General features: G+C 42.2%; 1 protein-coding gene across 3 annotated transcripts in view; it reads left to right on the top strand.

Moving 5' to 3' along the window:
- The window catches only part of DHTKD1 (dehydrogenase E1 and transketolase domain containing 1), a 56531-nt gene extending 44681 nt beyond the window's left edge, over window positions 1-11850 (top strand). For 2 of the 3 annotated variants that reach the window (XM_077836599.1, XM_077836608.1), the window contains exons 12-17: window positions 3887-3993; window positions 6783-6947; window positions 7802-7884; window positions 9008-9177; window positions 10070-10155; window positions 11285-11850. In XM_077836599.1, coding sequence (XP_077692725.1) covers window positions 3887-3993; window positions 6783-6947; window positions 7802-7884; window positions 9008-9177; window positions 10070-10155; window positions 11285-11386 — 713 coding nt within the window. In that variant the 3' untranslated portion in view covers window positions 11387-11850. Of the gene's footprint in view, window positions 1-3886; window positions 3994-6782; window positions 6948-7801; window positions 7885-9007; window positions 9178-10069; window positions 10156-11284 lie in introns of those variants that run through there. The other variant, XM_077836619.1, reaches the window with a different exon arrangement.
- The last annotated feature ends 4978 nt before the right edge of the window (window positions 11851-16828 follow it).

The raw sequence follows: 16828 nt of genomic DNA, 5'->3' as shown, positions 1-16828 counted from the left end.
TGAACCCAGGTCCCCAGAGACTCATGCTAAATCCCTAACCACTGCATCATCCTTCCAGTGCTACCAGGTTGTTGGGTTTTTCTCCCCCCCCCTTGGACTTTTTCACAGCATGTTCTAGTCCTTCTTCCTGAATGAACAGCAGTCTGTGATGATGGGATCCAACCACGGAGTCCCACATGCTGCTAAGCACCGTTCCTAGCTCTGGGTCACTTAGGGGTAACCCCAGGCACAGACTGACATTCTGCTCAGGACACCCAGAACTGTAAGCCACTGTGTTACTCTGCTGCCTCAGCAAGTGAGAGCTTTGCTGCTAACCTGTGTGTCTGCTGGCAAGGCAGATAGGCTGGAGTGTCAGGGAGCAAACTCCTTAAGACTCTGCCAGTCTAAACCTTGCCTTGAAGTTAATGGTGAACTTCAATTTCCAAGTTCCCCAGAGACCTCTTCCTGCAGGTTCCAGTCCCTCTCACTGGACACTCACAGCAAACTTAATTTCTGTCTCCAAAGAGACAGAGTACATACCAGCCTGTTAGTTTAGCTGAAGACTCCCACTTCACTTCAATATAACAGCACTGAGATGGTTTATGGTAAAACTAAAAATAAGTTTATTAACAAAGAACAGAGGTGTAAGTGATACTAAGTGTTAGGGGGCTTATTCCTTCACCCCCTTACTTCCCTGGTTCTTCTCGCATGAACAGAGAGCAACAATACTCGAAGTCCAAAGGTGCAAACAATTCGATGTTTATTGGGGTGAACTTTCAGCAAGCATGATTCCAGTTTCCTTCCTTAGGGTCCCCCTTCCCAGCTCTGACACCACAGAGCCTTACCTGTGTCCCTGTTCCCATTCCCCCCCTTAGCAAAACATGATTCCAGTTTCCCCACCTTTATTCCCTGTTCCCATTCCCCACCCCCCTTACTTCCTGATTGACTGCAGACTATATAGTAAAACTTGAGTTCTGCTTAGCTATACCTTAACGTATCATTTTACTGAAATTTAACTAACCAATCCTAACATATTGTAACATGATTATTTAACCAGTTATATCCCACCACCTTAATTAGTTTACACCCAGCAAAATTAATTATACAGCAGACAGAAACAATCACAGAACCAGACAGAGACCATGCAAATAAACAATAGCAAAGTGGGAACTATAATGACAAAACAATACAGAAGTGAGGATTTCACAACTACATCTACTGATAAGTGAGTTCTTGCCAGACCGGATGCTATCAAACTAAGTTTCCTTTAACATCTTCTAGGCACTTCCCTTTCTCTGGAGGTGATAGGCATTATCAGGACAGGATTGTACTCCTAACAGCCCAATAGCACCTTCTTTCAATGAGACTAGTTTGGAATGTGAGGATGTGACTGTTCGCTTCCCAGCTTATAGCTGCCTCTGCTGCTTGGCCAAAGGCCTTAGCCCAAGAACAGGGCCTCAGACTGTCACAGAGAGAAAAGGCCTTATACAGTCAGACAGTGATTTTGATTCTCTTTTGTACCTCTATAACTAGCTAAGTGATAAGAATACACCTAAATTCTTAGAGTATAGGCCTTTTACAGACAGGCCTGAATATCTATATCCTAACACTAAGCAAGAGAAAAAGACAGGAATGGTTACAAACAAAACATGCTTTCTAGGGGATAAAATTTAATTTTAACAAGTTACAATCTTTGCCTAAGCAGTTTTCTCATTTACATAAAATTTCTGACATCTCTAGCCTTCCTGGTCAGAGGATCCAACTTTCACAGGCCCACAAGGTGCTGTTCCCCATGTCCCCTAAGTGATGGATCACTGAAGTTGTTTTTTGGTTTTCTTCCCCCTCCCCTTATATTACCCAAAATTAATTGTCTGTGCTCAAGAGCCCGGAAGGCTTCCTGGGGTGCAGGTTCTGTTCCCTGGCATGATCGTCAAACTTTCGTTTTTGCTGCTTGTTAGCTTGATGGCTTTGTTAACCTTATATATAAATGTACTTTTCATTGTCCTTTGCCTGCAGCGAAGCCGGTCAGACAGGTAGGTACAGGCCGGGTTTATGCACTCCCTCCCAAACACATTTTAAGAACATATTTCCAGCACACATCTTTGTGCACAACCCTTATATGCTTCACACAATGATTTTTAGGACCACTGTGGCACCAGTTTACATATATGATACGTGACACCTTTTAGATACATATTATGACAATATGTGTGTTGGGAGCAAAGAGTGTAACAGGCTTGCTATGATGGAGCCTCTGCCAGTTGGCACTGAAGGGATAAAATGGTTATACAGACCCCATGTCTGACATCCTTCTTGAGCTGTAGGACCCCACAGACCTGCTACCTAGACTCTGGAACTAGTGCTTTGGCCTTCCCGAGCCCCCAGGCTGCTTGGACCGATTGCCCCTCAAAGACCACCTGACTGTGGCAGCTCTGGTTGCTAGTTACCACTTTCAGGGACAATGTGGCAGTAAAACAAGGAAATACAGTCTTAGTAAAAGGTTCCTTGCGCGCGCACGCTTTTTAGAGGCACAAGAGTTATAGATCTATGGGAAAACCACGAACTCCTGAACACAATCCTCCTTAGTCTGATCTTTGCCTCCTGTTGGAGTTTCTGGGCCGGATACAAGTCCTTAGAGGAGGCAAAGTCCATCTTGCCTCCACTCCTTCTGGGTCTTTTGTTTCTGGTGAGGAAAGGGCTTTGTTGGCTTAGAAAGCAAGCTGCCTTTTTAACAGTCCCTGCCACCTCTGGGTCAGGTGGTCAAGCAGAGAAACTGCAATTCCCTCAGCTGTGTGCTTGGAGGTGGGGGGTGGGAATTCCACCCCACCTGCCCTTCTCCCTCCTGACAGGGTTCTGTGAAGGAGGAGCCCATTCAAGGTTAAAGGCTTTGCTGGCAGAAACCCCATTGTTGAAGTAGGGGAGAGTCCTTCATTGTTGATGGCCTGTGAATGCTCTGGCACAGCTTTCCAAACCTAAACTCTCCACTGTGTCAAATTCCTGCTACAAAATGGCTACACAATGGCTGTTACCATTACAAATAGCATTGGTAAACCCAAATGGAATTTATAACCGGATGCAGATAGATAGTTTGTGGTGTGTGGGTGTGTGTGTATAGATTGTTTATATATATATATCTATTACAGACTTCAGTTTCTGTTTGAAAGAAGGAATTGTCAGAGTTGTAAATTGTTGTTCCAGCACACTACACTTAATCTGAGATGGCACTTTATTGACATAGTTCCCAGGAAACTGGCAAACTGAGAATAGGAAATGATCCTTAGGCAGGACGGTATTAGCATACGCTCTGCTTCGGATGGAAACATTTCAACAGTGGCAACTCATTAAGAAATTACTTATCAGAGGTTAAATAGGTATAAAATTCTTAGCGCTGGTATTTTGATATAGAAGTCTCCAAATAAATATTTTAAAAGACAGCATGCAGTGAATCACTTTTATTCAGTATGTTTTGTTGAACTTGAAGTATTCTTGGATTTATTTATTTTTTTTAGAGGCTTTTAATTGAACACCTGCGTAATCAGAATGACACTGTCCAGTTAAGTGGATTCTACTGTAACTTTTTGGTGCAATTTTTAAAACAAAATTTAGGATTTATAATTGAAACAGAGGGAATTAGCATCAGTACTGCAGACTTAGAATCCTCCTCAGAACCCAGAGTCTCTGATTTACACACAAGCTTCAGTGTCCTCAGACTTTCAGATAATCAAACTGACCACTAAACTTCCACAGGAAGTTTTGTTTAATTAAAGACCATATCTTGCTAGATATTTTGTGTGTGTAAACCTTTGGGAGATGATTTGCATAGACTTACCAAGTAATTGTCTGTATAATGTTGACTTAGGCTCTGTGTAACTCTTTTCTCTCCTCCCCCCGGATCCTGCTTCTTTAGGTGAAGCTAAGTGGCTTCTGCAGAGCGGGATAGTCATTCTTCTTCCCCATGGCTATGATGGTGCAGGCCCTGAACACTCTTCCTGCCGAATGGAACGTTTCTTACAGGTAGCTGGACACACCTGCCTGTGTCATACCCTCTGTCAATGCAGGTCAATGTCAGATGCCTCAGGAAAGCTGTTCTATTAAAAGTTGCTACATGCCAATAGCACTTGCCAGTCTAATTAAGCAGGGTAGATCGATTTAAATCGGGAAGCCTTGATTAAATCATTGATTTTAATCTTGTTTTGCATTTGTCCTTTTTATTTTCCAAAGAGAGATTGATTCTCATTGATTGGTAACCATTAAAACGTGTTTATTTGCAACTAAATACAGTTGCGCAAAATTTGATCCTTTTTGATGCACTATATCTATACACATCTATTTAACTAATTGTATAGATTAACCTACATTTATTCAGATTATTAATTTTTTACATTTTTATTATATTAAAATTTTTTTCTTGTTTCTTAGATGATTAATATTTTACTTTTTTTGCAGTGTTCTTGTAGTTGTATTGGTCCCAGTATATTAGAGGGATGAGGGGGGTGTATGGTAATAATCTTTTATTGGATCAGCTTCTTTTGGTGAAACAGACATGTTTTAAAGCTTACCTGGAGCTCTTCTTCAAAGCTTGTCTCTCACCAACAGAAATTGGTCCAATAAAAGAAATTACCTCCCCCATCTTCTCTAATTTTTTACATCTGACTTGTGACAAGCTGGAATTGACTTAAAAATGCATAAAAACAGCATGTAAAATTATTTTTCATTAAAGAAAACTATTCTTATGTATCAGTACATTTTATGAAAAATGAGTTTATCGAAACATTTTGAATTCAGAACACTTTCTGAATTAGGTTTTATTTTTTAAAGGAATTACCTGTACTGAACTGATTGTTTCTGGTGGTCATGTTCTTTCAGATTTTAGAACTAGTCTATCTCATCCTCTTGAACCTAGTTTTTATTCATAAATTGGTAGATGAAAACACACACTTTCCTGCTTTTTTCAACTCCCAATTGATTTTTCAACTTTGGATGAACTAGTCGAATGAAATAAAGAACATACTACCTTTGCACCTGAAGAAGAGGCTAATGTTGTCAAAAACTATAGTTTAGCACTTCAGGTGCAATAGCCAGCAAGCTTCCACAAGCTCAGTGGTTTGACTTTCTTTAAAATTTTGACAGTCAGCATGCACTGCTTGAATATTTTTTATTCAATTCTAAATTATTTTAATAGATTATAGTAAATTTAGGCCTTAATGTAGGTTGTCATCAGTTCAATTTTAATTTAACAGGTTTATTTTTTAAAAGAAAAAATGTATTTTTTTTTTTTTTTTTTTTTAAGATCATGTATTTTCATCCACCTTGAATTAAAGGCTTGGGGTTGATGTTAGGTTTCTGCAAGATCATACAACCAAGATGGTTGCTTTGAAAAAAATGGCATGGATTGGGAGGAAGGGTGATCATGTGCTTAAGGTGCAAGTCTGGAGACTGCAGTTCTACTCTAGGCTCTGAAACAAACTTCATGTGTGATCTTAGATGAGCCATTTAACCAATCAGGAAACTGACTTTCAATGGGAACAATATTTACCTGCCATATAGGTGAGTTTTAAGGCTGAATTCACTAATATTTGCAAAGGGACGTTGGGATCCTCCATTGGCAAGCACTTGCACTGCTACAGACTAGGGACCAAATGGCTTGGCAGCAGTTCTGCAGAAAAGGACTTAGGGGTTACAGTGGATGAGAAGCTGGATATGAGTCAGCAGTGTGCCCTTGTTGCCAAGAAGGCCAATGGCATTTTGGGATGTATAAGTAGGGGCATTGCCAGCAGATCGAGGGACTTGATCGTTCCCCTCTATTCGACATTAGTGAGGCCTCGTCTAGAGTACTGTGTCCAGTTTTGGGCCCCACGCTACAAGAAGGATGTGAAAAAATTAGAAAATGTCTAGCGGAGGGCAAGAAAAATGACTAGGCGACTGGAACACGTGACTTATGAGGAGAGGCTGAGGGAACTGGGATTGTTTAGTCTGCAGAAGAGAAGAATGAGAAGGGATTTGATAGCTGCTTTCAGCTACCTGAAAGGGGGTTCCAAAGAGGATGGATCTAGACTGTTCTCAGTGGTAGCAGATGACAGAACGAGGAGTAATGGTCTCAAGTTGCAGTGAGGGAGGTTTAGGCCGGATATTAGGAAAAACTTTTTCACTAGGAGGGTGGTGAAGCACTGGAATGCGTTACCTAGGGAGGTGGTGGAATCTCCTTCCTTTGAAGTTTTTTAAGGTCAGGCTTGAGAAAGCCCTGGCTGGGATGATTTAGTTGGGGATTGGTCCTGCTTTGAGCAGGGGGTTGCACTAGATGACCTCCTGAGGTCCCTTCCAACCCTGATGCTCTGATTCAGAATTGCATATTATCATTTTGACATTGTTGTGATCTTAAAAAAAGTTGCATTATAAATATTTTACTTTTAAAGGCTATAACACATCTTTTTGTGTAACTCCTTAAGTGCTTTACAAACTCACTAGGTGATTGCAGTGTGTGGATCTGGGATCAAATACAGAAGTTGTTTAAGAGCCCATTTATGCTCTTAAAAGCAACAGAATCAAGGGTCCTGGTTACACCACAGTTAAAGCTTTTGTAGTTTAGTTGAGATGTTAGCAATGTTTTATAAAAGAATTAGAGCAACTTCTTCATTTGTTTATCGCCTTTTCCTGTAAGTTTGAGACCTTCAGCACATATTGGAGTGTGTAACTGTTCCCTGTACAAACACTAGTGATTGTACCTCCATCATCTGTGCTGTCTCAAGCATGTTTGGTTGACAGCTTGCTTCTTGGTGAGGGATTATTTTGTTCTCCTTGCATAGATGTGTGACAGTGCAGAAGAGGGAGTTGATGGTGACAACGTGAACATGTCAGTTGTGCATCCAACCACCCCAGCACAGTATTTCCATTTGCTCCGTAGGCAGATGATCCGAAACTTCCGGAAACCTTTAATTGTTGCTTCTCCCAAAATGCTACTCAGATTTCCAGTAAGTAGAAACATTCCCTGCTAGGGTTACTTTTAGTTTGGTTTTACCCTCTAAGACCTACTCTAAAACACACCGTTATACCAGTTTAACTAAGTGTGGTTTGCACCAGTTTAAACTGGTTCAAACTTCTTGCATTGGCCTTCATAAATCTATTTAAACATGGTTTAGTTTGCACCTGTAAACTTTTCCAGTGCAAGCTAAGCCAGTATAACAGTTTTACACTGATATAAGTGTGTCCACACAGGTTTTTTCACCACATTGACTCTACAGTGGTTTTCAAAAGGATTTTAGTTAAAATGGTATCTAATTTGACTTTCTCCACTTAAGTTTGCTTTTTCCATTTCACTCATCTTAGATATTGAGACTACACTGGTGAGTTTCACTTCCCAGTTCTCATGCATTAGCAAAAATGTTCTGCTGTGTTTTGGCATTCACAGTGTTGGCAAAGCATGTGGGTTTTTTTGTTTTAAATCTTCCACCCTTTGCCCTTTCAAGAGAGTAGGAGGAAATCCTGGAAATTTAAATATATATATATACTGGATAACTCTTCATTTTAGTTTTCAGTAAAATAATTTTAGTCTAAATCTGTGGGCTAAAATCTGTTTGACAATGTATCTTTAATCTTCTGGCATCAGCTGTTAACCAGTTTGATTGTAGCCATTGTTAATAATGAATGTTATGCCAGGAAGCTCAGAATCCCCATAAACAACTGATTGACAAACTTTTCTGATCAATAACCAGTAGTACAAGACTTGTGGGGGTTTTCTTCGGGATCGTATTTTAATCATTATACAGTACATAGATTTTTAGATTTGAAAACCACAAGTTAAATATCCTACTTTTTCTTCACTTAGGGGGCGGTGTCAGATTTTCAAGAAATGGCCCCAGGGACAACATTCAAGCCTGTAATTGGTGATTTGTCAGTGGATCCTAACAGGTAACTTGATTCTTGTTTCTAATACTTACCGTTTCAAACAGCATATAAGCATAATTGGCTGTAAAAACCAGTTTTTTCCTTGAAAATTAATTTCTGAGAATTTTATGAAGAAAAAATAAACAGGATCAAATAGGAGACCTAAGATAGAATTATAGGTCCTTTTATTCTCTTGTCACCTCTGTAAAACTTACTCCACTGATTTCATTAGTTAGCCTGGATTTACACCCCTATAAATGAGAACCGAATTAGGCCTGAAGGTTTTGCACTGCACATAAAGAAGATTGATCTAATCTTTTAGGAAATGTGATCTCTGCATCATTGGTGGCCATATCTTACACCACCAGAAACTTCAGCACAACTGACAGTTGATAAAGAAGCCCCAGGAATGAAACAGCAGGAGTGGGTAGGATAATAGTCATTGAGGCCTGAGCTCAGGTGCATTCAGAGAGCTTGAGTTTGGTGGTTTATCTTGCTTCTGCCTGTAGTGTTCTTGACACGGACCAGTGCTGCTCATTCATAAACAAATGAATCCCCCACTCTGCTGCTATTTTTATGAGAAAAATAATAATTTTTGTAATATTGGTCTTTGAACACTTCACATGCTGATGTGAGGAGTCTGTAGAGATGAGAACCATGGCTGGAGCAGAGAACTATATTTCAAAAGTACGTTTTGTGTGTCTTTCCCTTCCTTAGATAGGAATATAAAGAGCCCTGTTTGGATAAGCTTCTGTCTGTGGTACTTATCTGGCTACTATCACTGTAGAATCTGAATGACTCAGCATCTTTAATGTATTTATCCTCAACACCCCTGAAAGTTAGGAAAGTACTACTATCCATATTTAACAGATGGGAAATGGAGGCACAGAGAGACTAAGTAACTTTCCCAAATCTGGGGCAGAGCAGGGAGTTGATCCAAGACTGGGAACTTAATAACTGGACAGTCCTTCCTCTTCTGCCCTCTTTTCTTTCTTTTGATCTGATAGTCAGCACTTTGGCCTTGTCCAGTTTTCTCTTTTTAAAAGAAAAAGCTAAAAGTTTAGGATTCAATGTATAACAAGTCGTTGTGTAGGGTCTCTTTTTAAAATGCTGTACTTGAAAACACTTCAATTTTTCTGCCTTTTAGCATCAGCCGAGTGGTGCTGTGTTCTGGCAAGCATTACTATGCTTTGGTGAAACAGAGAGAGGCGCTAGCAGAGAAGAAGCACAGCACTGCTATTGTCAGACTAGAAGAACTGTGTCCTTTCCCCCTGGAAGCTCTACAGCAAGAGATGAACAAATACAGAAATGCCAAAGGTCAGGCAGACCTTTATACTTTGCATTTAACCTCTTTTAAAGTATTGAAACAAATCCATGGCCATCTAGGAACTCCACTTGTTGCTGCTCCACATTGTTCTTTCCTTTTAGGATTAAAAGGTTTAGATTTGGTTTGGTTTTGTTGTCCTCCCCCCCCCCCCCCCCCAATACAACTTCAGATCTGCTGCTTTCGAAACGCAAGTCCTTATCACTTGCACCATAGGGGAATATGCTAGTGTGGAACCTATGATGCAGATAAGCAGTTCTGAATCTATTCAGCAGATGGGTGTGGTAAATTTACAGGTTGTTAGTAGTACAGATTGAGTTTGTATTACAGTAGAACTTGGGAGCCCAATTGAGGCTGGGTTTTCATTGTGCTAGGCCCTGTACAAACCGAGTAAGAGACAATCCTTGCCCTAAAGAGCTTATTGATACAATGGTTTAATTTTACAACACATGCATTTAAACAAATATTGCAGATCAGTTAATTGCCGTTTTTTCTATTGATCACCACTGTTGGATCCCTTGGCCTTGAGGGAGGGATAGCCTTCAAAGCACATGGAAGTGAGGGAGTGTTCTCTGTAATGCAAGGATTTGGAGGTAGAGGAACCAAAAAGGGAAGAATAATTTGTTCTTAAAATATGAATTTTTATCCATTTATTTTCACCCCTGGCGGCAGCATTGTGTAGTAACAAAGTCAGTCCAGTCTACTAATCCTCAGACTGAAGGGTGGTGCCTTTGCTGTGATAGCAGGACCATTGTAGATGGAGTGGGAATATACAGCAAAGAGAACTAGCTTAGAGATTCATTAGTACCTGTTTCTGGATTCAGTGGAAAGGTCAGTTGGTCCATATGGAATATACAAACACATGGCCTCTTATCTTTCCTACAGATTTTATTTGGAGTCAGGAGGAGCCACAGAACATGGGTCCCTGGGCCTTTGTGTCACCAAGGTTTGAGAAGCAGTTGGCATGTAAGGTAAGGTTTACAGTAATCTTTTTAAATTGATGTTTGAGTCTTTAGATACTATATATATTTTGCTACCAGGAATTAATAGTAATTAGTTTAATGTTCATAAACATAAAAACCCTTGAATGAGTGTAATATTCCAACTTAAGCTCTTATATATGTTAGAGTAGTATCTAGTGGTCACAGCCAGAATTGGGGCCCTGCTGTGTGAGGTGCTCCACAAACAGTGAGAAACCCTGTCCCGAAGAGTTCACAATAGAAATAGACAAGATAAACAGACCCCAAGTAGGGGCATAGGCACCTAATTCCATGGCTGTGGATCCCAAGTGGAGATATAGATGCCTCCTTTCAGCTCAGATGCCTTAGTCTCTTTCTGGCATGGGACGTTAGGCTACCTCACTCTAATCAGTGTTTCCTACTGGCTAGTTTAGGCAGCTGCCTGCTCAGAGTGCTGGCTTCTGTGAAGCCCTTTCTTAGGCATCTATCTCTTGCCATGCATTGTATAGGGAGTGTGGGCACCTACTCAGGGTACAAATTCCACAAGGTGGCAGGGGAGCCTCAAGGCTAGGCACTGCAGTGCCAGAATCCCTTTAAGGATCTATCCCTAAGTGCCTTTCCCAAGGTCTCACAGCCAGTCAGAGGGAGAGCCAGGACTAGAACCCATATCTCCAGAATCTCAGTCTAAGGTCCTATTCAGTGAGCCACTCTCTCCTTAATGGTCTGAAACCCAGCTCTTTAGAAGATTACCTCTTCCCTTATGTCCCATTGTGGTGGTTAAGTTCTGCTGGGGCACTTTTGCTCTCATTCTTGGAACTGAACTTTTTGCGACCTTATGGGTCCTCCACTGTGAAATCTCCTTTGGGTGGACTGTCACCATGAATATTTTGGTCTTGGGGGGCATAGTTTACTCAGGCAATCATCCCATTGTTCAGTTAGGGTGAAGCAGTAGCTTCCTAAATCATGTATACGTAGGACTCAAGGATCCAGTGTTTGTGTTTCATTTATTTTGAGGCATTCAAATGCCATGGTGATAATGGCATAGAATCATGTTAAATGAGTAAAATCAATCTTAATCAGACATCGGTCTAAATCACTAATTTCCCCCCCCCCCCTTCCCCTGCTTGAACTTTAATTGCAGCTCCATCTTGTGAGTAGACCTCCCTTACCAGCCCCAGCAGTGGGCATTGGAACACTACACCAGCAGCAACAGGAAGACCTCCTTGCCAAAACTTTTGTCTAAGACCTTTCTACGTGGAAACCAGTTTCTTATAATATTTGTAAATGCCTTAAAAGGAAAACCCCTTGGCCTTTTCATCCTACAAAGGAAGAACAAATCAGGAACTGTTCTGGAAAGAGCAGACAGTTCTTTAAATGTACGAATACAACAAAACCCATAATGACCTCAGCCTATGTGTATTATGCAGAGGATAATTCTCACTGTCCTTTGTATTTTTTTCATTATATAAAAACAAGTCTGCAGTGAGATCAGTCAGTTAACTGGGAGATCAAATGTTTAATTTATACAGCATTATCCCACATAGCAGTACAAATCCATATTTCTTTGGTATTGTTCATTTGTGGGAACAGTTTTCCCTTGACTTTAAATTTAGATTTTTAAACCTCAGTGGATGTTTAAGAATTGAGTAATGCCTTCAACTATGGCATTTCTATAACAATAAAGTGTTTTTTGTTGGCCTTTGAGAACCAGGTTTGATGGGTCTCAGTCTCTTTCTCTTTGAGTGGGCAGTGGTGGGGAAAAATACCACCACACTTGGGTTCCCTGATTGACAATTTCAGCAGAGAATTGAATGAGCCATGGACACAACTCTCTTCTCACCCCCTGAGCAGTGCCTCTGTGTCAGGGTTGAGCGTCAATGGCTGGGCACTGTATGGGAAGATGGTGGTGCTGGCTGCTTGTGTTTGTTCTGAGGATAAATGGAGAGCTCTAGTCTCCAGGACTGTGAAACCAGCATCTTTCTTCAACAAAAAATTCACTCACCCATTTTTAAAGAATTAGCCATTGCTTTCTGAGTTTTGATGTATCAAAATGGCTGTTTACCTTGTTAATTTCTGTTGTTCATATCCCAACACTCTTGAATATGAGACGTCAGACATTTAGTGCATGTATGTTACGAATTACACCTGGTAGGACACGCACAGTTCGAATCTAGGCTGAGGCACATAAACAAAGTCCACAACTGCCAAGTTCCCAAAAAACACCAAGTTTATTACGCTCGAGCGTGGTGCCTCCCTGCTAGCCAGGAGGGGACCCCGAATACAGATTATACAAGGTTATATACTTTTTAGCAAAGCATGTTGCCCTCGTGCATTGGAAATTTTAGCCAATAAACAAACCCTTTTCTTATCTACCACCTATCCCTGCTTGATGCATTCCTCGTGCTAAACTAGTATGTTAATTACACAGCATGGTCCTAAAGCCATGTATCGGTAACTTTTATTATCAGGATGGGAGGCCTCACATCAAAGGCCGGGAGTTTAGGGACTGACAAAGAACAGATACTGGGAGTCAAGGCAGGCTGGAGACAAGGAGGAGGATTTTCACAGGAATTCAGTATCTAAGGAACACTCCTCTTGGTGCATGATGTGCTTGCTTTTAGACAATGGTGGGCCCCAAACCAAAATGGAGTCACATGTGCTAACTTTTCCTTAACATGTATTACTGTAATACAATACTAATTCTTCTCCCTATATTTCCATTTCCAAGCCCTTTTCTGTGCTGAATTCCGTAACTATTGCAATTTGAGATAACACATCTCTACTGTGCAGCTGTCTGGTCTTAGTGGATGAGAAATGTTGCTGCATTTGTTCATTAGTTTAGTTTAACTCTTGTCTTGGCTTTTTGAGAGAGATTTGAATGGCAGAAATACATGCAGATTATTTGATGTCTAGCATCTGGAACATTGAATACAGCACTTTTTTTAATATAAAGGTTAAATGACTCCTTTTGGCTTTTTTGGCTGGCACTTAGAAAAGTGTCACACAAATAATGCTATCGTAATATTTTGTTGAGCTCTTCAGTACTGTGACATAAGTTATAAGAGTTTCATAAGAAGTTCACGTGCAGTTTTTTTTTTTTTTCCAGCTGTCACTAACTTATGTAAAACGTATATTTCAGTACCCATTCTCTTAAAAGTGAGCTCTGGGAACATGGAGAGAGATCTTCAATCACCAACATCTTATGTACTAAGTATAAAGTGCACACAAACATAAGAGATGTTGGACTAGATCGTAATCCCCAAATCTGCACATGGCTCTCACCCTTTTCATGTGGATAGTGGGGTGGTCTTCCACTGTACACTTGCCACCCATGCCCTTGGAAGGTACTCTGTAGGGCTAAGATACCCATGATGGGGAGAGGTTAACAGCTCCAGGCAGGGATTTAGATTTTAAACTTCTGTTTTCACTGAAACTTTTTTCTGTTCAGTGGACTAGATTGTGGAGCCCTTACACAGGTGGGCACTAACATAAGTAGTCCCATTGATTTTTAAAATTAAATTGCTTTTATCTCAAACAAGCATCACAAACTAATTTTCAGAACACTCCTGTATGAGGCACGTTTTTCTTCCATTTCATAGAAGTTAAGTGACCCTGCCTAACTTCACAGAGGGAGTCTGTAGCAAGGCAGAATAGTACGTTGGAATTTGTGTCCAGACTATACCTTTGTCAGCAGTTGTTTAACATGTTACTTTGGCTGACAGAGCACAGCAGGAGCTTGTGACACTTTGTCTTCCTGGGCAGAGTACTTGTGGAATGTTGTGTTGCATTCTCCTGAGGTTAATAGCAATAGCATTGGCTTTTCCAGTTTTCTTTAGGTATGCTGCATACAGTATTGCAACAGTAGATCTCAAACTTTTGCTAGTTATAATACAGTCAGTGTAAGCAAACACATCTAGTGTTCTTTACATTCTATCTGTTAGGCTCTTGGGAACTTTAGTCATATCTTAGTAAATGAGCTCCTGTTTTTTCTTGGAAGTCATAGCTGGACCAGTGAGTCTCTAGTGCTATGTAATCTACTGGCATCTACTCATTGCTCACAATTGGGACCGACTGCAGTGTGTACACTAACCTACTGCCTTCACTCAGCAAACCCTCTTTGAAGTAGGGCACTTCAGAGTTCAGCCGTAGGGTACATTATCCCTTACTCCCCTGCTTTCTTTGCTCTCCTCTACTTAATACTGCATCAATATAGCACTTACTCACCTCATTTTCCCCCTTCTCTTCCCCCCCCCCCAAAAGTGGGCTCTACGTAATCTCCTTCCTCTACCAAGTTGACAGCGATTGTTTTGTCAATAAATTTACAGACACTTGCATGCATGAAGTCCAAATCCAGAGCTATGCCGAAGTCCCTACACTTTTCCTTGGGGGAACAGTCTCTGTTTATTGACCATCTTCCTACACTTTCCTCCCAGAAATCTTAGTTCTGTCCATTTCAGTGGAGTGAAGAGGATATGCTCTTATTTTCTATCCCTGTTTTGATTTCATATGGTAACAGTAGTACTGAAGCTTTTGAGCCATGATGTAGGTTAACAGTTGTGTTTAAACCTATGTAGGCACTGTTCTATGTTAGCCATAAACACACAAAAAGACAACTCTCACTTCCTTGAAAAGCTCAGTGTTTGACAAAACAGACATCAAAATGAGAAGAGAGAATGGAATACACCACCTTTTCCTCCTCCTCCCCTCCCCAATTGGTTTTTAATTTATATGTATATTGTGCCCATTTGCGTCCATTGGAATCCTGTCTTTGAATTAAACTTGAGTTCCTTTGTTCTTTGTCACTTCATAGCTCTGCCCTAATTATTTATGCTTTTTGTTTTTAAAATGTTTAACCCTTTCCTTCCTTTTCACTGTGGCTGAGTTTTGTGGGATTTTCAAGCCTTCCTATGCCTGCCCCCAACATCCCACATTAGGTGTGGCTATGGCTGTTAGGAGCTGCTGTCAGAATGACATTGAATGCAGTGAAGATTGGAGAAAAGGGGTGTTATGTGGTCACACCAAAAAGAGTTTGCAGATCCTGCTATTGTCCAACTGCATGTAGGCTAGGTTTTTTAAAGAAGCCTACAGTTAGGCTCCCACATCCTGTTAAAATTCAATGGAAGTTTGGCACTTTTGCTCTTATATCCCTTAAAGTAGGAGTAATAGCTGTGTTTGTGTGTTTCTAAGCAGGAAATGACTGAGGGTGGGGATCTATATTTCTTTAACTTTGTAGCAGAAATCCAAACAGCAGGAAGTTGAGGTAGGTCGAGAAACTCTACCCTAGACAGGTTTCAGAGTAACAGCCATGTTAGTCTGTCTTTGCAAAAAGAAAAGGAGTACTTGTGGCACCTTAGAGACTAACCAATTTATCTGAGCATGAGCTTTCATGAGCTACAGCTCACTAGCTGTAGCTCACGAAAGCTCATGCTCAGATAAATTGGTTAGTCTCTAAGGTGCCACAAGTACTCCTTTTCTTTCTACCCTAGACAGAGGCTATTGCTGAAAAATTCTTGGTCCTTGTTGAAAGAAAGCAAGTCTGGTGCTCGTTATGGCAGTAAGGCTTGAGGAAGAGACTCTCCCCTTCCAACCAGGTTTCATCATAGCACAGAAAACCTATTCTCTGCGCCTTAAGTCCAGAACGTGGGCTGCCTGTATCTAGGGCTCGCTGCGCTAGGGCTGTGACTCCCCAGCTCGGGTATGCCTAGCACTACACCTTGCTGCGCTAGTGTGACTATAAATAGCCGTTTAACTGCCTTGGAGGTAGGGCTGGGCTGGGTTGCCTAGGTAGCTCCTGCCCTTAAATCTGTGGTTATGCTGCTATTTATATTCCTACCGCCTCAAGAAGATGCGTGCCTGCGCCGGGGCATCACCCTCGCTTGTAATGCAGACAGAGCCTGTGGTCTCCTTCTACTTAGTCTCACAGCACCCCGGGGAGGGCGGCTGCCGCAGAGCAGGGACTTGAGCCGGGCTCTCCTGTGCCCCAGCCTAGCACATTCACCCCAGGGGGCGCCCAGCCCGGGAGGTCTCAGGGTGAAACGTAAATAGCAACGCCTCCCCCGGCCTCCTGACATGGGGGGAACCGGTTTGTACCCCTCTAGCACCACCCCCCCCATCGAGTTCGCGGGTGGGCGGAAGCAGGGGCAGAGCCCTGAGTCGCCGGGGCACAGAACTCCTCCAGCCCCGCGGCGGCGGAGAGAGAGCGCGAGCTTCTCCCGGGGCTGCGGGGGAGGAGAGCGAGCTCCGGCGGGAGCCAGGACGCGGGGAGCGAGACAGGGGAAAGCGAGCTCCGGCCGGCGAGGGGGGCATGTTCCGGGGTCGGAGTTAAATGTCTGTGCACGCTCCCATGATGGGCCCCTTTCCCTCCCTGTCGCATGGGACCTCCCCGCCCCGCCATGTGTGGACGCTCCCCGCCTGAAGGGGGCGCAGACCTTGACCTCTGACCCGCTGGGGATGACGCGTTGGGTCCTTTAACGTGTTTAGGCGACGTCCCCGCGCCTGAGCCCTCTGCTCCGGTCCGCTTAACGGGTCAAGGAATGGAGTCATTTTGGCGGGGTGAAGGGTCCTTCCCGGAAAGGGGAATGATGCCTGTTGTCCCGGGTCCCGCCCCTCTCCCAGACTCCCACACGTACACTGCTCAGGAAGTGGGTGGCCACGGCGCTGCCTGATCCGTTACCGGACCGGTAGG

The sequence above is a fragment of the Eretmochelys imbricata genome, chromosome 1 (assembly GCF_965152235.1).
Source record: "Eretmochelys imbricata isolate rEreImb1 chromosome 1, rEreImb1.hap1, whole genome shotgun sequence".
Taxonomy (NCBI): domain Eukaryota; kingdom Metazoa; phylum Chordata; order Testudines; family Cheloniidae; genus Eretmochelys; species Eretmochelys imbricata.
Note: the sequence above shows the minus strand (reverse complement) of the source record. Positions and strands in the feature narration are given on the sequence as shown.